Source organism: Sinocyclocheilus rhinocerous, unplaced genomic scaffold (assembly GCF_001515625.1).
Source record: "Sinocyclocheilus rhinocerous isolate Xijiao unplaced genomic scaffold, SAMN03320098_v1.1 scaffold5236, whole genome shotgun sequence".
NCBI classification, from domain to species: domain Eukaryota; kingdom Metazoa; phylum Chordata; class Actinopteri; order Cypriniformes; family Cyprinidae; genus Sinocyclocheilus; species Sinocyclocheilus rhinocerous.
Genome location: NW_015665840.1, coordinates 215,650 through 238,910, shown reverse-complemented (window position 1 = coordinate 238,910; position 23,261 = coordinate 215,650). Strand labels below are relative to the sequence as shown.

The 23,261-nt window shown below is 39.1% G+C and overlaps 2 protein-coding genes across 2 annotated transcripts in view; one reads left to right on the top strand and one right to left on the bottom strand.

Moving 5' to 3' along the window:
- Positions 1-16,820, top strand: part of LOC107731598 (serine/threonine-protein kinase PAK 7-like) — a 37,092-nt gene extending 20,272 nt beyond the window's left edge. The window contains exons 4-9 of the mRNA XM_016542716.1: positions 2,580-3,053; positions 4,794-4,927; positions 9,798-9,924; positions 10,957-11,082; positions 11,160-11,294; positions 16,132-16,820. Coding sequence (XP_016398202.1) covers positions 2,580-3,053; positions 4,794-4,927; positions 9,798-9,924; positions 10,957-11,082; positions 11,160-11,294; positions 16,132-16,287 — 1,152 coding nt within the window. The 3' untranslated portion in view covers positions 16,288-16,820. The remainder of the gene's footprint in view (positions 1-2,579; positions 3,054-4,793; positions 4,928-9,797; positions 9,925-10,956; positions 11,083-11,159; positions 11,295-16,131) is intronic.
- Positions 16,821-19,088: 2,268 nt separating this feature from the next.
- Positions 19,089-23,261, bottom strand: part of LOC107731599 (lysosome-associated membrane glycoprotein 5) — a 7,107-nt gene continuing 2,934 nt past the window's right edge. Inside the window, exons 5-6 of the mRNA XM_016542717.1 lie at positions 23,035-23,223; positions 19,089-19,409 (exon numbers count right to left, since the gene is read on the bottom strand). Coding sequence (XP_016398203.1) covers positions 19,240-19,409; positions 23,035-23,223 — 359 coding nt within the window. The 3' untranslated portion in view covers positions 19,089-19,239. The remainder of the gene's footprint in view (positions 19,410-23,034; positions 23,224-23,261) is intronic.

Below are 23,261 nucleotides of genomic sequence, written 5' to 3'. Positions count from 1 at the left end.
GACAGACAGGTAGGAAAGTCAACTCGTTCCGAGCATTTTGATTGGACGAACATTTCTTGGTCCTACGCCTTCCACAGAATATATAAATACAGATAAATACATTTAGACCACTTAACTTAATGCTTGCTATCGGGATGTGAAGAGACTTTCAACCAGCATAACAAAAAATGTTTCTGAAGACAATCACCTATTGCACCTTTAATGAGAAATTTGTGTGTAAATGTGTCATGAAAATAATGCCACGATGCACAAACTCATTATTTGCATTCCACTACATGTTCTTTCATGTTTCTTTCTGCTGATGTTTGGGGTGAAATATGAGCGTGTTTCTGGTGGGTTCGGTTGATGTACACAGCGGCGTTGTACTGTATGTCGACTGTATTGAGCAGCACAGTTGTGTGTGTGTGTGTGTGTGAGATTTGGCTGTGGTTCAGGCCGAACTCCCATCAGTCTCGGCTCAGCGGCGTCATAATGAACCTCTTTCTTTCTCATTCACCTCGACTCGGTCACTTTCAGCGAGCCCAGCGTTTTGTTGGCACTGTTGGGAATCTCAGACCGTTAAAGGCCGACAGCTCGGGGACTTGGGAACTCGGGCACGCTTGCGCTCATTGTGATGAACTGATGTTGTGGCACCTTCCTTTTCTGCAGCCCTTGCATAAAAGCCGCGGCGGCGTGTTCCACCACAGAATTCAATTTCACACTCCAGTTGGGTTGTTGATTACGCTGCCAAATTCAGATTAATGTGCATTTAACGAACATGGATCAGCCAGTGGTGCCGGTTGGGAAAGGGGGTCTCGGGACTTTCTCCGGCCCATAAACAGCCTCGCCGGGATGATTGATTAAACGAGTCCACCGGCGTAATTACAGCCGGCGCTCTCATCATCAGGCGCTTAGATGACGATCCGTGTCGTGTCATCTTTTTGTGTTCGGGGCGTGGTGGGAATAATTCAATCTACCGCCCACTGTGACCCTGCAGACTAACGGCGTGAGAATCAGATCCGTCGTGACTGCGGTCTTTCTAATGCTTTATCCCACTATCATATGCTTGCTTCTCACTGTATGTATGCTGGAAACATCTCAGCTGTATGTGTGTATCACATACGCTACCAGTCAAAAGTTTGAATAATTAAGTAGTAATTATTACAATAAAAAGTAATAATTACATTTTTCAATGTTTTTAAAAGAACTCTTGAAATATTACTATTTAATTGTATTATTACGATTTAAAACGATCTTTCTGAAGATCATGTGACACTGAAGACTGGAGGAATGATGCTGAAAATACAGCTGCGCATCACAGAAATAAATTACAGTTTAACAGATATTCACATAGAAAACAGCTGTTTTAAAGCTGTGTTATTGATCATAAATATTGTGTGATATTTTCTGTTTGGTAAAAAACACCGCAGATCTTTATCTGAATGTTCACCCTCTTGTTTTGCACATGAAGACAGAATGATCACATGATTCCAGTGTCAGAGTGATTTGGTTTGTTGTCCTGCTGTAATGTGTGACATTGAGCCTCAGTTTGAGCGCCGTTCCCTCAGCAGACAGCAGCTCTGTGATAAACGAGCGTTTGAGGATCATCGCAGGCCTGTAATGAGGAATCATGAGCGTCTTCTGCTGCTGCTCGTGTCTGCATTATTCACTCATGGGGGTGTACTGCAGGTTTTTGGAAATGTAAGCTGTTCTTGCAGCTCACTGTTCTAAATTAAAGAATTTGGATGATGACTGGTGATCTTTTACATGTTAATGACATTAATTAAGAGTCGTTTGCAAGGCAGAGAGCTGAAACCATTCATTTGCGCGCAAGTTCACGATTATTTGTGATTCATAGATTTCACATCTGAAAGAGAGGCATACGTGCGTTCATTCTATGAATCACACGTACGCATATTTCAGAGATGATCGTAAGATCAAATTTAGGATGGTTTTTGAGCAACATTTTATAAATGAGCCCTAGGGTTGGGAATCGAAAATCAATTCCAATTCCAGAATCGGATACTTAAGTTCAGGAATCGGATACTTGTTGTAAAATTAAAATTAAAATTCCATCTATCAATTCCTGTGTGCACATCTTTTTTTTTTTTTTTGGCAAAAGGGGGCTGTTAAAAATGCATTTGTCTTTGAATCATTCATTCAGGAGATTCATTCAAAAACACTGATTCATCCAGTAATGAAACAAGTAAATCTTGAGTGAGTCATTGAATCATTCCATTCATAAATTCCATGAGATTTTGTTTAGTTGTCTAATATTTCTTCTTTATAATTGTGAGAGAACTACAACCTCCATTAAAAAAAAAAAGTCTCAATTTATCCAGAATCATGCGGCTCTATTTTGCACACAAACAGCTCTTAATCGTTTTTATGCAGCCGGCTGATTTTTGTTCATGGTATTCAGCTTCAACTAAATGTTTTGCAAAAAGAGACACAGAATAAATATGTTTAATATCTAAATGTTTGACTTTAACCACATTAGAATCGAAACTGGGAATCGATAAGCAGAATCGGAATTGATCAAATTCAAACGATACACAACCCTAATGAGGCCCATGATGTTTTGTGTTTGGACGGAACAGGGCGAGTACGAGCGCGGGGCCCGTGACGGGAGTCCGCAGGGGCCGGGGCCAGGGCCCGAGACGTATCAGCGCGTTCCCTTCAAACTACCTCAGAGCCACGGCAAACCCGGTTACCCAGCCGGACTCCAGTACCACTACCGGCCGCCGCAGCCCAGCCCTCCCTACACCCCGCAGGGAGCGCACTCGCAGCCCTCCTCGCCCTTCATCCCGGGCCCCGGGGCCTATCCGCCGCCCAGCTGGGGCTCGTCCTCCGAGCAGACGCCCTGCAGGGTTTCGCACGAGCAGTTCCGCGCGGCGCTGCAGCTGGTGGTGAACCCCGGCGACCCGCGCGAGTATCTGGACAACTTCCTGAAGATCGGGGAGGGATCCACGGGCATCGTGTGCATCGCCACCGAGAAGCACAGCGGCAAACAGGTGGCTGTGAAGAAGATGGACCTGAGAAAACAGCAGCGGCGGGAACTTCTGTTCAACGAGGTGAGCGCGCCAATATCCTGGTGAGCAAAATGGTGAAAAAAGCTCCAGGTTTGTAGAGCTGTGCGGTATAGGCTAAAACCTTTGTGATTATACAGTCAAACCAAAAATATATAAGACAGCAGATATAATTGTTGATATTTATTTACTAGTGGGTGCAGGACACTACAGTTCATTTATGTAAGTGATGAGAGCAAAATAAAGTAAACTGACATATTACACCCAAAAATTACACCCACTCTTCATACAGTGGACTAACAGTAAAATTTAGGAGCAATAATTATTCAGACACTTTGAGCTGAGCATGTGTTTCTTCAGTGTTTTTCTTTAATTGCTAATGTGATCTTTTTACACCACAGACTGAACTAAATGAAGCTAAATTGGTTTTATCTAATTGTGTTCTTAAATGTAACAGCTGACAGCTATTCAACCGAATTCATTACATACCTTTCTATCAAAGTTATCTGAGATTATCAAGATGAGTTTGTTCTGACTCAGTTTAACTCTGAGCTCTTCTCATATTTTAGTACCATCTTCTAAACTATAGAGAATAAACTGTGATATAATGTGAGAAATGTTGAAGGTGTCTGAATACATTTTGGTTTGACTATATATCAACATGTCTATAAAATAATCATTTTTTAAAGTAATTCTATCATGATTCTTCTTATTATGAAAATATGAAACAGAAATATTACACTAGTAATACTTCATATTTTCTGTAAAAAAAAATAAATAAAGATTTTAAGAGAAATAATATCATGATTATTTTATTTTTACAGTCCCATATTTATAGTTGTCTAAATTTCTTTGTTTTTATTAAGCTTTTATTTTGGCAGAAAACCACGGGAAGTTTCCCTTTTGTTAATATGCGCATCTCATTACAGGTTTGGGAAGATGGTTTGGTGTGTGTTGTATAATGTATAATGCTCATTATATTGGACACAGACTCACAGCAGATGCAGAGACCGAGTCGCGTCGCTCCGAGACACTGAAAACACTGCATCACGAGCTGCTCGTGTGTAAATGGACACAGTGCTGTAACTAATTACATGGTATCTGGATTACATAATCAGAGTCCAGAAATATTACATTTTAAAATCATAATTAGATTACAGTTACTTTTATGGATTGCATGATTACATATTATTCACACAATGGCAGTAAATTATTCAAAATGAATTAATTCAGCCCAATTCTTTTTGCTTTAAAATTTTTCTTTCTAAATGAACATACCACTTATATACAGTTTGGGAAACCCTGATGTAATGTAATGTTTAATGCATTTCATGATGTTGACAACAAAAAATGGAATATATTTTCCTTTTTTTTGTTGTTGTTGTTTTTTTATGGTACAAAATAATCCAATTCAAGTCTATGTGATAAACGAGTTAGGTCAAAAGTAATCAAAAATTAGTCAGACTACATTACGTAATATGTGTAATCCAGATTATTTTATTAACTGCAATATTCGTTATCAGAGCTGGGTAGTAACTGATTACATGTCATCTGGATTTCGTAATCTGTACGAATCTGTAATCAGTAATGAACTACAATTTGTAAGTATTCCAGCCGCTTTACTCTGAAACACACGGTATATATATACTCAATTCGCAGACTTTGCATGTTAATAACTGCTGTTTTATTTCAAATGATTTTCAGCCCTCATTCATGATGAAACAGAGATGATCAGACACAGGTCTTTGAGAGCGTCTAGATGTTTTCCTGTTCATCTGCTTGCAGGTGGTCATCATGAGAGACTACCATCACGAGAACGTGGTCGACATGTACAACAGTTATCTGGTCAGTGATGAACTCTGGGTAGTGATGGAGTTCCTGGAGGGCGGAGCCTTGACTGACATCGTCACTCACACCAGGTAAGAGCCGATCGTCCAATCAGAATCAGAGTCTGAACTAGCTGATTTCACACTGATGCATTCATCTGATCTTTTGATTCAAAGTACACCAAGATCCAAGTGAAAGAGAAAATGATTAAGTGAGATTATACACTAGGCCTCATTATTGAGTTTGTGTCAGAAATACCTAGATCACCTAGATCGTCGACTTGATTGCACAGATACTATTTTAACTGAACTGAGCTGGATGAGAACATCACTGAATTCAATGATGAACTGCCTTTAACTGAACATTGAGTGTTTACTATTGTCATTTTGCATTATTGACACACTATTTTCCTAATTAATACTGTAAAGCTGCTTTGACACAATCTGTATTGTTACAAGCGCTAGATAAATAAAGGTGACTTGACTTGACGAGATGTTTTGGTCTCATTAATAGTGAACATGTTTAACACGTTCCACAATCAGCTTTGATCTAATATGAAACTGAGAGTAATATTACACTTCTGCAGCTGATTTATGCAGCGGTTTGAGTGCAGCGTTATCTGCTGGAGACAATAGTCCAGTGCTGAATTATTATTGTGAAAGTTTGTGGTGGAGTTTGTTTTAAACGCTGCCTCTGCTCTCGAAGCGTCTGCATAATTACAGTAATTGGCGTAGTTCGTCAGTTCGGTGTTGCACGGTGTTGGACTGTAATTGCATGCTTTCAGAGACACGCGCCTCTGCTCTCGAAGCGTCTGCATAATTACAGTAATTGGCGTTGTTCGTCAGTTCGGTGTTGCACGGTGTTGGACTGTAATTGCATGCTTTCAGAGACACGCATGACCCGTCGGCACGACACACTTCCATCCCACCACAGAGAGGAAGAGCAGCTTCTGTTTCTGATGCGCTTTATTTCTGTCCTGTTTGAGACGCTAATAGAGACGCTCATGTCTACATAGACAGATCCCTTCTTAGGCAGCATCCTGAGTGACACACGGGTCTGAATCAGCAGATGGATCATGTGATTCTCACAGCCAATTCCATCTAAGGTTTAAATAGAATTAGTTTGACTAATTTCATTATGTTTTTTGTTTAATTTCATCATTTTAGTGTCGAATGTATTCATAAAATATTTAATGTTTAAATCCTCCTCATCACATTGTGTCATGTTTGACACATACTTACATTCAAATGCTTATCCAGAGTACAGTCAGAAGCAATTACATTTCCAAATTAATAAGAGATACAAGATGTAAGAGTAACAATAATGCAGACATTAATAGAAGAAAACAAGGGAAAGACAAAAGGAGGTGAGGTCAAACAGGGTTTACATTCTAGATGTTTTGACCACATTTCTATTAATAAATGTTGAGATTGTACCTACTAAACACAAACTCAGTCATTAAAATGAGATTTACAGTTTGTGTTAACATCTGAACCAGTGTTATTTTACTATTGTTAATATACTGCTATGGTTTTTATTCATACTTTGAAGTATCTTTTATTTTTATATTTTCAGTCGTTATACTTTCAATTTTAGTTTGTGTTGAGATTGTACCTACTAAACACAAACTCAGTCATTAAAATGAGATTTACAGTTTGTGTTAACATCTGAACCAGTGTTATTTTACTATTGTTAATATACTGCTGTGGTTTTTATTCATACTTTGAAGTATCTTTTATTTTTATATTTTCAGTCTTTATACTTTCAATTTTAGTTTGAGTCAGTTGGAGTCGTGTAGAGTCAGATGGAGTTGGTTGGAGCCAGTTGGAGTCAGATGGAGTCGGTTGGAGCCAGATGGAGTCAGATGGAGTCGGTTAGAGTCAGATGGAGTTGGTTGGAGCCGGATGGAGTCAGATGGAGTCGGTTAGAGTCAGATGGAGTTGGTTTGAGCCGGATGGAGTCGTTGGAGTCAGATGGAGTCGGTTGGAGCCAGATGAGTTAGATGGAGTCAGATGGAGTCGGTAGGAGCCAGATGAGTCAGATGGAGTCGGCTGGGGTCAGTTGGAGTCGGTTGGAGCCAGATGGAGTCGTTGGAGTCAGATGGAATTGGTTGGAGTCAGATGGAGTTGGGTAGAGTCAGATGGAGTCGGTTGGAGCCAGATGAGTCAGATGGAGTCAGTTGGAGTCGGGTAGAGTCAGATGGAGTCGGTTGGAGTCATATGGAGTTGGATGAAGTCAGATGGAATTGGTTGGAGTCAGATGGAGTCGGTAGGAGCCAGATGAGTCAGATGGAGTTGGTTGGGGTCAGTTGGAGTCGGGTGGAGTCAGATGGAGTCGGTTAGAGTCAGATGGAGTTGGTTGGAGTCAGTTGGAGTCGGGTAGAGTCAGATGGAGTCGGTTGGAGTCATATGGAGTTGGATGAAGTCAGATGGAATTGGTTGGAGTCAGATGGAGTCAGTAGGAGCCAGATGAGTCAGATGGAGTTGGTTGGGGTCAGTTGGAGTCGGGTGGAGTCAGATGTAGTCAGGTGGAGTCAGTTTGAGTCAGGTAGAGTCAGATGGAGTTGGTTGGAGTCAGATGTAGTCAGGTGGAGTCAGGTGGAGTCAGATGTAAAAGGCCGTGCATCGTCTTTAGGTCCAGGTCCTGGATTTTGATGAACGTCGCTCGCCAGAAGAAGAGTAATGGCTAAATAACTGATCGTTCTCCGGAACAATTGAGATGGTTTTCTTCTCTCGATAGATCGCAAGTGCTTTGTTGGAAAAGTCACTTTTCCGTCGTTTAATATCACGGAGAAAGAAGTGAATTGGCTGCATAAATCAGAGGTAGTAACAACAACTTGCGTGTCTGTCCACCGTTGATGTATGTTTGTTTCCCAACAGCAACGTATTGATAGAAACAAAAGGATAGCAGTATAGCCAATAACAATAATTTTCTGTGTCCTATCGGCAGTATTTTGGCTTTGATTGACTCTAGTTTTGAAATCAGAGTGATCAGTTTTTAGTTTAAAATTGGCAGCGTTTACACCTGCAGCTCCTGCCCTGCCGTCAGCGTGCGCCGCCATCTGACTCCATCAGTTGGAGTCAGATGGAGTCGGATGAAGTCGGATGAAGTCAGATGGAGTCGGTTGGAGTCAGATGGAGTCGGTAGGAGCCAGATAAGTCAGATGGAGTTGGTTGGGGTCAGTTGGAGTCAGGTAGAGTCAGATGGAGTCGGATGAAGCCAGATGGAGTTGTTGGAGTCAGGCGGCATTGGTTGGAGTCAGATGGAGTTGGTTGGGGTCAGTTGGAGTCATGTAGAGTCAGATGGAGTCAGGTGGAGTCGGAAGGAGTCAGGTGGAGATGGTCTGAGTGCACAGGATCAGTGTTCTTCAGTGCTGTTTCTCGTGTGCTGTGGTCTGATGTTGGTGTTGCTGGGTCCCTGCCAGAGCAAACGCTGATCCGTGCCAGAGCGTGTTCCTGCGTGTGGGCTGTTCAAAGAGCGCCGTGTTTTCAATTAACAGCAGATTGTAATGAGGCTCCTGATAAATTAGCGGCACACAGAGCTGTTTGTATTAATGCAGAATCTGGAGGTGTTTGAGGCTGATCAGTGTGTGCTTGTGAGTCTGACACGACTTGTGAATATAAACTGATAGCTGAGAGTGAGAGCTGTGATTGGATGAGTGTTTAAACACAGGTTTATATTCAGATACAGCCACACTGATGAACTACAACACATGATGGAAGAACTACTTGTGTGTATGCTGTTTATTTATCAGATTAAACCATTTATTGAATGTTAATGTCTTTTATATTACTGTCCAGGATGTTACAGTGATTTAACCATGGAAAAGGGGCTTTTACTGCATCTTATTAGCTGTTTTTTTTTTTAAATAATCCTATCCATTGTTATTTTGTTTATTATTATCATTACTTATTTTTCATTTTTATTTTGGTAAGACTTTACAATAAGGTCCCATTAGTAATGCATTAACTAACATTAACAACGAGCAATGCATTTGTTTTCTTTCTTTAAATTATTTAATAAAAATACAACTGTTAATTGTTAGTTCAAGTCAGCTCAGGTCCATTAAATAATGTTAACAGATAACTTTTTATTTTAATCATGTGTTAGTAAATGTTGAAATTACCTCATATTAAAAATGCTTTAGAAGTATTTTTCATTGTTAGTTCATGTTAATGTAAACTTTATTGTAAAGTGTTGCTATTTCTTATTTTTATCTGTTTTTTTACCTATTATTTATTTGTTTGATGTAAGTCTGTCTGAGCAGGTTTGCATGTGACCAGTATTCTGTACGTCACTGTATGTGAAGAATGAAGTGGTGAATGAGGGTTTGGAGACAGAAGTGTCCTTCATGGATCTCCTTGTGAGGCGTCGTTCGTCAGAGTAATTGCAAACACGTCCCGTTTGCGCATTACGGCACATTAGTGTTGAGGAGGAGCGGGACGCACAAACACATGGCAGCGTGTTCGCCTCCAGTGAAGCCGCAGCCGCAGGCGAGACAGATGAGAGCGCGGCGGACAGCTGGGTGTGTGTGAGAGAGTGTGTGTGTGTGTGTGAGTGTTATAGTGAGTGTGTGTGTGTGTGTGTGTGTGAGAGAGTGTGTGTGTGTGTGTTAGTGCTGTTGCTGAAGTTGGATCTGTGATAATAGATGCTTCTGGTTTAGAGCAGCTGAAATTACATTTTTTTTTGCATTATTGACACACTATTTTCTTATTTAATACTGTAAAGCTGCTTTGACACAATCTGTATTAAAAGCGCTAGATAAATAAAGGTGACTTGACTTGACACTGATTTATATTCACACAGTGAGAGTTTCACACAGAACTCAATCATTAGTGCTGCTACATGAGACCACCTAAAATACCCTAGCAACTGTTCGTCTCAGGAGCTTGTGAGAAGCAGGTCTGCTCTGATTTGCTCACGTTGTTGAGGAGATCTGATGATTGTGTGTTTTGTTGACAGGATGAATGAGGAGCAGATCGCCACCGTCTGTCTGTCGGTGCTGAAGGCGCTGTCTTACCTGCACACGCAGGGCGTCATACACCGAGACATCAAGAGCGACTCCATCCTGCTCACCAGCGACGGAAGGGTATATATATATATATATATACAATTTCATGTAATAAAAAAGTAAGATATTTATATTGTATGTATCAAATGTAATTATTGAATTTAATTTATTTATCAAGTTAAATTATATTTTAAAAAATTGTACATTAATATTATGATTTATATAAAATAATTACATTTACTTTAAATGTTATCATATTTCATTTCATTTCTTTATTTAACCAGGTTAAAAAACTCATTGAGATTAAAATCTCTTTTACAAGAGAGACCTGACCAAGAAAGCAGCAACAAATAACATAAAATACACAAGTCTACACTAATTCCACAAAACACAAATCAACGATCACAGCAACAATTTACCAGGGGATAAAACACACAATTTGTTAAAAGTAGTTTAAACTCATTTAATGTCGGAAGCACGGTCAACTTTAAAATGCTTTGTAAATTATTCCAAGCCAATTATATACAAAACCCTTTTTCCTAGTTCAGTTCGAACCCGAGGAACTTTAAAACATAACATTATTTGAATGTAGTTTATAGCATACTTTTGAATTAGAAAAGCTGAGAGACAAATAAGATGGAGTTAGACCACAAATAGACTTATAAATGAAGCGATGCCAATTAAAACTTCTTCGGGTATACAGCGAAGGTAACTCGGCCTTCTCATGTGAAGTGCAGTGATGTGTTTGATAACTACAACCAGCACTATGAAAAACAGGATTTTTTATAATTAAATAAAAATATAAATATTTTATAAGATATAATTCTGTTGTGTTTAATCGTTATAATTGAATATTCAGCACACGACAGTGTTGTGTGGTTTACGGTATCATCATCTTTCACATGTAACTGTGTAGTTACACACATAAGTGTGTTTATTGTGAGGGCAGAAAAGTGATCGGGGTAATTAGCAACTTCACTAGTTCCAAGTAATTAAATCGTGTCTCCCACCTTGTAATTAGCTGGGAGAACATGACAAATGAAGGGGTGATTAGCGGCTAATCAGCTTTGCGTTGTGCTGTACGTGACGCTCTGGTGTCTCTGTGCTCAGATCAAGCTCTCGGATTTCGGCTTCTGTGCTCAAGTGTCTAAAGAGGTTCCCAAGAGGAAGTCTCTGGTGGGAACGCCGTACTGGATGGCGCCGGAGGTCATCTCCAGGCTGCCCTATGGCACTGAGGTACGGTTAGCGACGGTGACCCGTGTGCTGCATGATGGGTAGCTAGTCAGCGCTGATCTGCCGTGGTGTGTCTGCAGGTGGACATCTGGTCTCTGGGCATCATGGTGATCGAGATGGTGGACGGAGAGCCGCCATACTTCAACGAGCCGCCGCTGCAGGCCATGAGACGGATACGAGACAACCTGCCGCCGCGACTCAAGGAGTCTCACAAGGTGAGCAGCTGTGATTCTATTGGCCGGAGCCGCAGTCACATGATCGCTGGCACGCGTGTTTACGTGCAGCTCTGATTTACAGCGATGCTCTGAAACTCATTTATTACTCAAACACCAAAACCCAACGTTCTCATTAAACGGAAACTTTATTTGATAAGGAATTATTCAAATTAATTTGATAATCAACATTCAGATATAATATAACATAAACATAACATATAACATAAACATTTGAATTGCACATAATGCAATGTTTATATCAACATTTTTATGTCAGCAGTTTTTGTAATTATATAATTATGTTTTTACTAGTGCTGTCAAACTATTAATCGTGCTTAATCGCATCCAAAATAAAAGTTTTTGTTAACATAATATATGTGTGTGTACTGTGTATATTTATTATGTATATATAAATACACACACATGCATGTATATATTTAAGAAAAATATGTTACGTTTATATATTAAATAATTTATATATGATATAATTTATATGAATATAAATATATACATGTAAATATATTTTCAAAATATATGCTGTTTGTGTGTGTCTTTATATATACATAATAAATATACACAGTACACACACATATATTGTGCAAACAAAAACTTTTATTTTGGATGCGATTAATCGCGATTAATCATTTGACAGCACTAGTTTTTACTAGGGCTGTAAAACAATTTAAAAATTGTATCTAATTAATTACATTATATGCCAATTAATTAATTGCACATCAATTTGGGCTGAGAAATCACTCCCCGAAAGATCATTTAAAGTCATTATTGTGTTACATGAGAAAAGCATTGACTACACATTACAGAAAAATATTGATAATAAATGCATATTAATGTTTGAATGGATATTGAAATATGAAATGGTTAAACAAAAATGAAATGAGACTAAAAACACCAGTAGGTGGTAGCGAGTCACTTTCTAATGAGTGAGTCATTGAATCATTCATTCAACTGATTTGTTCAAACAGCTGATTCAATCAGACACTAAGCTAGTGGCTATCTTTACGAATGAGTCACTGAATCATCGACTCACTCGATTCGTTCAAAACTGCTAATTCATTTAACAACGAAGCAAGTCACTTGCTGCGTCCCAATTCGCATACTATCTGTCCTAAATAGTATTCGAAAATAGAATTAGTGTGTCCCAAATCGTAGTATGTTTAAGAAAGTATGACAAAGATTCCTGGATAGTCTACTACAGTGGTCTCAAACTCAGTTCCTGGAGGGCCACAGCTCTGCAGAGTTTAGCTCCAACCAGCTCCAACTCACACCTGCTTGGAAGTTTCTAGTAATCCTGAAGACCTTGGTTAGCTGGATCAGGTGTGTTTGATTAGGGCTGGAGCTAAACTGTGCAGAGCTCTGGCCCTCCAGGAATCGAGATTGAGACCAATGGTCTACTACTTCCGGTTAGAATTCGAAGTGTAGATCGATGCACATTCTAACGGCTAATATTGCCCACAACACAGTGCACAGTGGACGAGGATTCGATTAGAACTACAAACACATAGAAAGTGTTAAAAAACTACAAACATGGCAGATATGTGAGACCAACGGACAAGTAGAGAAAGGGGTTTGAGTGATAAATAATCAATGTCTAACCTGATGAAAAATATGTATTTAATGTTATCCACGTTATATTTCATCTGCAGCAACATTGTGAAGTTTTATAATGATACGTTAGGTCATTAACTTTTAAATGCATTATGCAAACACATGAGCCGTTCTCAGCATAAAAACCCGCGACTGGCAGATCAACGTGCCTCTCTTTATTTCTCTCCAATACGGTAGGAAATCAAATTAAACGAAATGTGGATTAACTGTGACAAGATGATTTACAGGACAGTTTAAACAGTGACAGGTTGCATGTAACTAAGCAACAGAGCGTCTGTTAAAGACGCAGCTATGACGAAGTAGTCTGTCCCAAAGCTTGCTCAAAGCTCAAAAAGAGTAGGCTACATACTTTTAAGGCGTAGTATAAGTAAGTGAATTGGGACACAGCTAATGTCTTTATAATACATTTTGATTCGTTCAAACAGCTGATGCATTCAGAAACGCAGCAAGTGACAGTCTTTCTGAATGAGTCACTGAATCATTGACTCACTCGATTCGTTCGAAACTTCTAATTCATTCAGTAACGAAGCAAGTGACTGTCTTTATGAAAGAGTCATTAAATCATTCATTCAGCCGATTCGTTCAAACAGCTGATGTATTCAGAAACGCAGCAAGTGACAGTCTTTCTGAATGAGTGACTGAATCACTGACTCACTCGATTTGTTCGAAACTTCTAATTCATTCAGTAACAAAGCAAGTGACTGTCTTTATGAACGAGTCATTGAATCATTCATTCAGCCGATTCGTTCAAACAGCTGATGCATTCAGTAACGAAGCAAGTGACTGTCTTTATGAACGAGTCATTGAATCATTAATTCAGCCGATTCGTTCAAACAGCTGATGCATTCAGAAACGCAGCAAGTGACAGTCTTTCTGAATGAGTCACTGAATCATTGACTCACTCGATTCGTTTGAAACTTCTAATTCATTCAGTAACGAAGCAAGTTACTGTCTTTATGAACGAGTCATTGAATTATTCATTCAGCCGATTCGTTCAAACGGCTGATGCATTCAGAAACGCAGCAAGTGACAGTCTTTATGAATGAGTGACTGAATCATTGACTCACTCGATTCGTTTAAAATGGTGGATTTATTCTGTAATGAAACACTGGTTGGCAAAATTTCAAATGACAAATTAATAATACAGCACTCTGAACATCTGAACAATCGTCTGGCTCATGTACGATTTGTGGGCCTCATTTATAAAGCGTGCGTACGCTCAGATTTGATCTTACAGTGTGTGTGCGCTCATATTTGTAAAAACTGTCTTTGACGTGGAAAAGTGCTTAGCGTAGACGTACGCACTTTTTATTGTTGGAGTACCGCAGGGTTTTTAAAGGATTTGGATGATGGCTGATGATCTTTTATATGTTAATGACATTAATTAGGAGTCGTTTACGAGGCAGAGAGCTGAAACCATTCAGTTGCGTGCAAGTTCACGGTCATTTGCGATTCATAGATTTCACATCTGAAAGAGAGGCGTATGTGCGTTTTCTGTGCATACGTTCATTCTATGAATCACATGTATGCATATTTGAGAGATGATCAAATTTAGGATGGTTTCTATGCAACATTTTATAAATGAGGTGCTATATATTGAACACTGTGTCATGTGACTAGAGCTGCGACGATAAATCGATGCAGAATCGATTCGTGGACTGATTCTGAGATCTTCCGAATGCATCGCGACTCTCTCTGGAATCGGTTCTGAGCTTATATTTTAACAGCAGATGGCGCTCTACTCTAGTTTTTATCCGCACACTCAAAGGCTCATGAAGAATAGCTGAAGAGCGCTTGTGTGTTCGGCTGAGTCTGTAATTTCACCTCGGCTCAGAATGCTTTTATGACGCCAGATTAATGTAAACACAGACCACTGTGAACACCCTTGTGATTTGTTTCAACCTTTTTGAATTTTATGAATGATTATTTTAGGTTCAAGTGTGTGTAAGAATTTGTCTGTTTCTGAAGCATGCAGCGCCATCTGCTGTTCACAACTAAGCTCAGAATCGACTCGAGAAAGAATCGCCATGCATTGCTGAAGCATGCAGCGCCATCTGCTGTTCAAAACTAAGCTCAGAATCGATTGGAGAAAGAATCACCATGCATTCGGAAAATCTCAGAATCGATGCGGAATCATTTCTCAATTCGCGATTAGGGGTGTAACGATTCACAAAATTCACTGTTCGATTCGATACGACAGAGTGGTGTCACGGTTCGGTTCGGTACGGGGCTAATTGGTTACGTCGCAATGTTGGAAATATTTCTGTTTTAAACCATGAAGGCAAGCCAATGGATATCACACAAGCAACGTGCAAACTTTGCGCAAGAGTTATGCCGGTGAACGTCTTAATCTCAATCAATTCACTATATGCAGAAAGTGAAAGTAAAAACGTAATGACGGAGCTTTCGGCATCTGACGCCGCATATTCTCTCAGAGACGACGAGACGAATCTACTTCAACATATGCTGATGACGATATATAGCTAACTGTTTTCATTTATTCCCTTAATATTTCTAATATTACATAGTGAAAAAAAATTAGAAGAAACATATTCCGTGTTAAACAGGTTGTTTTTGAAAGTCGGTGCTTGAAAAAAAAAGCTTTTTATTTGATTGATTTTTATTGATGACTGCAGTGTTAATATTTTACTTGTAGGCCTATAATTCATTGTATAATAGACCTGTTTTAAAATACCTTTTTTTAAACATTTTAATTGAAGAGTAAATAGCCTAATCTTTTGTAATCCTCGCAGCACGTCAGTTAAGTGGTAATTATTGCGGGGCAAATTAATTGTAATTTTAAGTTAAAAATAAAAGTAACTTCATAATAATAATAGGCCTAATAAAAATAAGAATGTAACAGGCCTACATTAATTGGAAATGCCAAATAGCTTAATATTGCCAACAATTGTTGTTTTTGACAATATCTCAGGCTATCGTCGATACAAAATCATCGTGTTTCGAGATGATCGCGGGGCAGACAGCACGTTGCTTGTTAAGTCGTTTGGGCTGCCTTGATGAGAACATTATGTTTCACACACTTTAAGCTCTTTTATTTTCCAAACGTGATAGGACTAGTCCAACGAATCGAACCGTTCAATACGAGTACGTGTATCGCTACACCCCTATTCGCGATGCATGGATTTGTTTTCCCAGCTCTAGTGACGTGTGTTGAGTCGGCTGAAGCGGTGTCTGGTGTGTTTGGGTGCAGGTGTCGTCGGTTCTGCGGGCGTTCCTGGAGCTGATGCTGGTGCGAGAGCCGTCGCAGCGGGCCTCGGCGCTGGAGCTGCTGCAGCACTCGTTCCTGAAGCTGTCGGGCCCGCCGGCCTGCATCGTTCCTCTGATGCGCCACTACCGCCACCGCTGAGCGCTCAGAGTCAGCGCGTTTCATCCACAGCCAGACTGACGTCTTCTCACGCTAACTACGAAGATGTATTTTAGAGCAATTGTAAGTTTTACTTGTACAGTTTTGATAAACGGCAGTATTTTTGTTGTGACGTCACCATGGTGAAATGGGCAGTATTACCTAGAACTGAGAGTTAACAATAATAACTAATAATAATAAACTTTCCTACTGTTTATATTTCGTTTTTTTTTTGAAGATGGCTGTTGCAGACAGATGAATCCGAATATATTTATTTATTCTACGTTTGTAGGTCGCGCCAGAGTTTTCTACGCTGGTTTCGTTCTGGTTTTCAGTAGTGTGGCCTTCTCACGCTCACTCTCTAGCAATATTCGGCACAATCCTCGCGTGTTTTCTCGTGGCGTCTCACCCGTGTCTCCTGGCTCACTGTGATCTGGAAATGTGTTTCTGTAGGACTTCAGATCCGCTGTCGCGTGGCTTTTGTACGGTGATCCTGCATGTGTGTCACTAAGAGCTGCTTTCAATAAAAAACCTCAAACGCACGTGTCCTCCTGTGCTTCATTCAGACTCTTACATTAACCTGTTTGTCTGTGAAATCATTTGGTTCTCAGGTATTTTTAAGAACAATTTTTAAAGAATATAATTCAGTACTTATGTTCACAGAGATGTTCATTTAATGACATTAAACGCTATATGCAAATGTACGTGCTGGAAACCATTTGATTAATGTGACATGAAGGAAAAGAAACCAAAACTTGGTGTTTACGGTTCAGGACTCGGGACAATTTTTAATTTAGAGGTATATATTCAAACATAAAAATAATAAACATGAACAATATGTTTTTTTACGTGTGGCCAGGGTTATTATAGTTAACCAAAACGCCATAAAACAATTTCTGTTACTTAAACTTCTCTGGAACTGAAAAATTAAGGAACTATACGGAAACACACAACAAAATTACAAAAACTTTAACATTATAATGAAAACAGAAAACGACTAATAACTAAAATATAATTCAAAATAAATTGTAAGTGTAACAATCTAATTTCTATGATACTGTTACAATTTTCTTTTGAGACCCCAAAAGGCTTGAACTCCTCGGAGAATGAGCCATTAATGTCATTATTCTTTTGTTTTGATTTTTTTGTTCTTTTGAATTCTTCTAGAATAAAAGATTAAGAACATTTTCAAGTATTCTATTAATAAAATTATTCCTAACTTTGTAAGAAAATACCAAAGCATATCTGAAAATAATCAAATCTGTCATAAAATTCAACGTTTACAGTAAATATGCTTCTGTACAGTTTTGAAAGCATGACAATACCAAAGAAACAGTTCGACAAAAAATGAAAGTTTATTAACGCACCACATTTGAAGATGAACATGCTGGAATGAGATTTGAGCTGCAGCGTGAGAACTGATAAATACACCACACATACAGCCAAACATGAGATCGAGCAGCACTTTAAGAGCGAGTGGTCAGAGAAATCCTGATGAACGAGCATTTATGAGCGCAGCATAAATCACTGGCCAGCAGAAGCAGTGTTTAATTGAGCGCCGGTGACGTGGATCAATAAACCCCTCAGCGCCTGAGACTCCAGACATCGATCTGTGAGGAGCGCAGCTCATTCGGGGAAATCTTTAATGCCAGTGATGTTACGGCTGTCCCACCGCTTCTCATTGATTTTCCATTCATCTCCGTGCCGTTTGATTCTGATGGATCTAAACCTTCAGTTTCCCTTTTTCAGCTGGAAAAGACAAAGCTCTTCTAAAACTCCTCACATCCACGAGAGAGTAAATGGAGAAGAACACAAGTCATTCTGTGCTGTTTCACACACTTCAGTACATGGACAGTACAGTTGGTCTCATTTAGCAAATCATAAAATATTCAATTATCACAAAATAATCATGAAATAATCATCAATAAATATTTGTACTTTATTTATAGCCTTCAAGCTATTTCAATATCTCTATTTTTTACAGTGATAGACAATCATGTGGTAAACGACATACGTGACGAGTGCAGCGGTTACAGGAACATTTAACATCTAGACAAGACATTTGTATGAAACATCTGTTTCCACCACAAACAAAATAAAAAAATAAAAGGTAATATCAACTTTTTAACTCACAGTTCGGATTTTGTTTCTTGCAATTCTGAGATATGAACAGAATTGCGCGATATAAATTCATAATTCTGAGGAAAAAAAGTCAGAATTGCAAGATATTAACATAATTCTGACTTTTTGTCCTCAGAATTTTAGTTACATCTCACAATTCAGAATTTTTTTCTTTTTGAATTCTAAGTTTACATCTCGCAATTGACTTTTTTTTTCCATATTTCTAAAGTTTACATTTTGCAATTCAGATTTTTTTTCTCTGAACGCTAAGTTTACATCTCAAAATTTTGACACTAAGTTCGCAGCTCGCAATTCTGATTTTTTCCTTAGAAATCTAAGTTTACATTTTGCAATTCAGATTTTTTTCCTCTGAATTCTGTTTACATCACGCAATTGACTTTTTTACGATTTCTAAACTTACATTTTGCAATTCTAACTTTTTCTCTGAATTCTAAGATTACATCACGCAATTGACTTTTTCCCTTTGAAATCTAAGTTTACATGTTGCAATTCAGATTTTTTTTCTGAATTCTAAGTTTACGTCTAACAATTCTGTTTTCCAGCTATGAAATAAAAGGTCATTACGACTGTTTATCTCACAATTCTGGCTTTTTTCCTTTTTTCCGAGTTTCTCACAATTATGAGTCTTTACCTTGCAATTCTGAAAAAAGTCGCAATTACCTTTTTAAATAATTTTTTCATTCTATGGTGGAAACGGGCTTCCATACATTCGACACAGAACCCAGAAAGAAAAGAGGAGTTCTAGTGAGGTGCATTGAGACGTCTGGACTGGACCTTTACAGACGGGACACATGGCGTGTGTATAGAGAGTCTTCACATGTTCTTGTAGAGCGAGCAGTCGCGAGGAAGCTGCGGGGCGCTCAGTTTGAGGTGGAAGTGATAAACGGAGACGGTGATGACGATGATGAGACCCAGGATGAGACCCAACACCAGCGGCAGCATCTGCTCCAGCTGCTCCCGCTGGTCCGTGATGCATTTATACGCTGCAGGAGAAGAGAAGCGCTTGTCATTCACACAATCCAAACCAACAGCCGCCCTGCAGACTAAAACTACATTTGCACAGTTATTTTCTTCTGTTGTTTTACACCACAAGGCCGCCGAGCATGGCGTCGCTGAGAATCAGTTGTGTGTGAACATGTCAAGAGAGCATGTGCGAATCACTGACGTCAGCACTGAGACTAAAAACACAAGCTGTCACAGATACACGCACTTCCTGTCCTCAACTTCCTCTCAAGAAACATCTTCATCGTAAAATGATGCATATGTGACCCTGGACCACAAAACCAGTCATAAGGGTCAGTTTTTTGAAAATATTGAATAAATCAGCTTTCCATTGGTGTATGGTTTGTTAGGATAGGACAATATTTGAAAATCTGGAATCTGAGGGTGCAAAAAAATCTAAATATTGAGAAAATCATCTTTAAAGTTGTTCAAATGAAGTTCTTAGCAATGCATATTACTAATCAAAAATTAAGTTTTTATATATTTACGGTAGAACATTTACAAAATATCTTCATGGAACATGATCTTTACTTAATATCCTAATGATTTTTGGCATAAAAGAAAAATCTATAATTTTGACCCATACAATGTATTGTTGGCTATTGCTACAAATATACCCCAGCGACTTAACACTGCTTTTGTGCTGCATGGTCACTTATGGTTTCGATGAGGTTACCATTAGATCCGGGGTTTTTAATTCTTGGCATTCATCCAGATAACTGGAATATTAAAAAGGATAATCAAGTATTGATAGACGTGCATTTTACATGCCAAAAGGCTCACTGCCATTTATTGGAAAAAGGCTTACCATAACTCGTTGGTTAAGAGATATATCTTCATGCATTGCAATGGAAAATATAACCTATATGCTTAAGGGTAAAGAAGCTAAATTTAAGAAAATCTGGAGTCATTTTTTATTATTTATTGAATGTAGTTATATTAACAATATAAGAGAGGAGGATCAAAATTCTTGATTGGGTATTAAAATATATTTTAATGTGCATTATATTAACCCCTTATAGCTGTGGTTGTTATTGTTTGCAATGGATTATTAAATCTAACTTCCAAAGTACAAACTGTATTAACCTAATGTTGGTTTGTGCGATCACACTTTTCATGTAATATGAGCCCCTAGTGTTTGTTTGTTTTCTTTTCTTTTTTGTACATTGTAAGTGTTGTTACTGACACGGTATGTACATGTGTCAGTCTTGTAAGTGTTTCAAGAAAATGTAATAAAAATAATATTACAAAAAGAAACATCTTCATCAAACACACTGACAGAGACGTGAGGACGCGTCAGATCCTCCGTAACCCTTCATATCAGACACAAACCAGCAACAGTTCAGCTCCTGTTATTTTGAGGACAATTTAACTAGAAGTTGAAAATGCTTGATGTACTGGTTAACTTATTTGGAACGGCTGTACAAATTTAGTTGCAACTTTTGTGTTGCGCGTCAAATTAACCCCCATTGGTTTCCATGCAATTTATCAAAAATCACTTTGAAAAACACTAAAGAATCAGGTAAAAAAAATCTTAAGAAAACTTTGTGAGACCACAAAGGTTGTTTTTGGATCTCAAATACTAGACTATTACAGCACTGGAAATTAGTGTGAGAAACACATTTAACCCTCATTAGGGTTAGATAAAAAGATAACAGAAGTACAAACAGCAATAAACACTACTAAGCACAAATAATATCATTTTTATTAGTTGCTTGTTATTACACCTGCGTGTCATGACAAAAAGATATTTTGTATTGTGTCTGAACAAGTAATTTTGTGTCAAATTGAACCTTAATACAATAGAAGAAAATTATTACATTTCTCACACATTTTATATTTCTCAGTCTCTGACCAGATACAATAGAGCTTTGCTGTTTTTACATGAATCTTAATTTTGGGCAGACTGCATGAGGTGAATTTGACCCCAAAAACAGAAGTTGAACGTGGTTTTTCACCCAACAGCAGGGCTTTAAACAAACCAGCGCAGACTGAAGCATTGTTTTTGCTCACTCAGCAGCGTGAGAGACGCCCCGCGGGACCCGCTTTTGTTCCTACGCTGAAGAAACGGCCCATAAATCACCGGAACTATAAAAGGAAGAGTAACACTCACTGCGGTAAACAGCCATTTCACCCTCAGCGTGAGAGAGAACGACACGCTCCAACAAACACTCAGCCCGCGGGTCACAGACGGGTCAGCGCTACTAACCACAACCTACTAACCACAACCACAAAACCACCGCATCGAACCAAAAAACCACCGCACCGAACCACAAAACCTCCGCACCGAAACACAAAACCACCGCACCGAACCACAAAACCTCCGCACCGAAACACAAAACCACCGCACCGAACCACAAAACCTCCGCACCGAAACACAAAACCACCGCACCGAACCACAAAACCTCCGCACCGAAACACAAAACCACCGCACCGAACCACAAAACCTCCGCACCGAACCACAAAACCACCGCACCGAACCACAACATCACCGCACCGAACCACAAAACCTCCGCACCGAACCACAAAACCTCCGCACCGAACCACAAACCACAAAACCCCCGCACCGAACCACAACATCACCGCACCGAACCACAAAACCACCGCACCGAAACACAAAACCTCCGCACCGAACCACAAAACCTCCGCACCAAACCACAAAACCACCGCACTGAACACTGCAGCTCATTTTAGAACGGAATCAAATGATTACATCTGGGGCGCAGAAGATAATGATTGTTAGGAAGGTAAATGTCATTAACCCTTGTGCGTCTTAAACATTTTTGTCTTTTTAATTTTTGGTTTTTGATCATTTTGGCTGTTAATGCAAACAATGTATTTTATTGGCTTTTTAAGATTTCACCTTTATTTCCTCTCATAAATCTATTTTACAGTAGGTACACAAATAGTGAGGACTTTAGAGACAGAAAGGTACCCATTAAAACAGCAGTATTTCATCCCAGTGCCATTTAAACAAAATTGTAGCTGTTTATAAAAATTTACAATATTTGACTATTCTGGCACCATTTTCTGAGGTTTGCTCTCTGGAGCAAATACTCGCTTTGTTCCTGTTTTCTGCTTCTGCTGGAAAACGCCAGTGGAATTGAACATTGTAATTATAATTGTGTGGGTGTGTTGGTGTTGATATCAGAGCGTGCTTTGTGTGTGTGTGTGTGTGTGTGTGTGTTTGTGCTGAGAAATTTTTGTGTGTTTTTCTTTTTAAATCTGAAACTGCACAAAAATAAAAATGCATCAAAATTAATGTTGTTTCTAATCATAGACATTAATAAACTCAAAACATGCTTAGCATTTAGAATATGGAAAGCAACAGATTTTTTGTGTTTTTTCATGAATTAAATAATTAATTTTTGGTAGTTATAGTCATGACTGATGGTAAAAATATCTGTGTTAGTGAATGTAGTAAAAAATATATCATATAAAATACTTTTACGTCCATTTTTGGACACTAGCTGTTCTGTCCTCTTTTAATTGATGCACGAGGGTTAACTGCACTGCAACAAATCTGAAAGTGCATTTATTTGATGACAAATGTCAGTTCATGTGTCTGTCCGTGTGTGTGTGTGTGTGTGTGTGTGAGGCGCTCACGTTCACTGAAGACGAAGTCGCTCTTGATGTCGAAGGGTTGAATCTGAATGTCGTAGATGGAGACGGTGATTCCCTTCTGATGGTCGCTGGAGATCAGCGTGAGCGTCTGCTGAGCCGCGCAAATGAACGAGCGTCCGGCCGGAGTCACCAGAGCGGAGAGGTGGTGTGTGCTGGCCGTGTGTTTCCCCGCTGTGCGCACACACACACACAGAGACACACACACACAC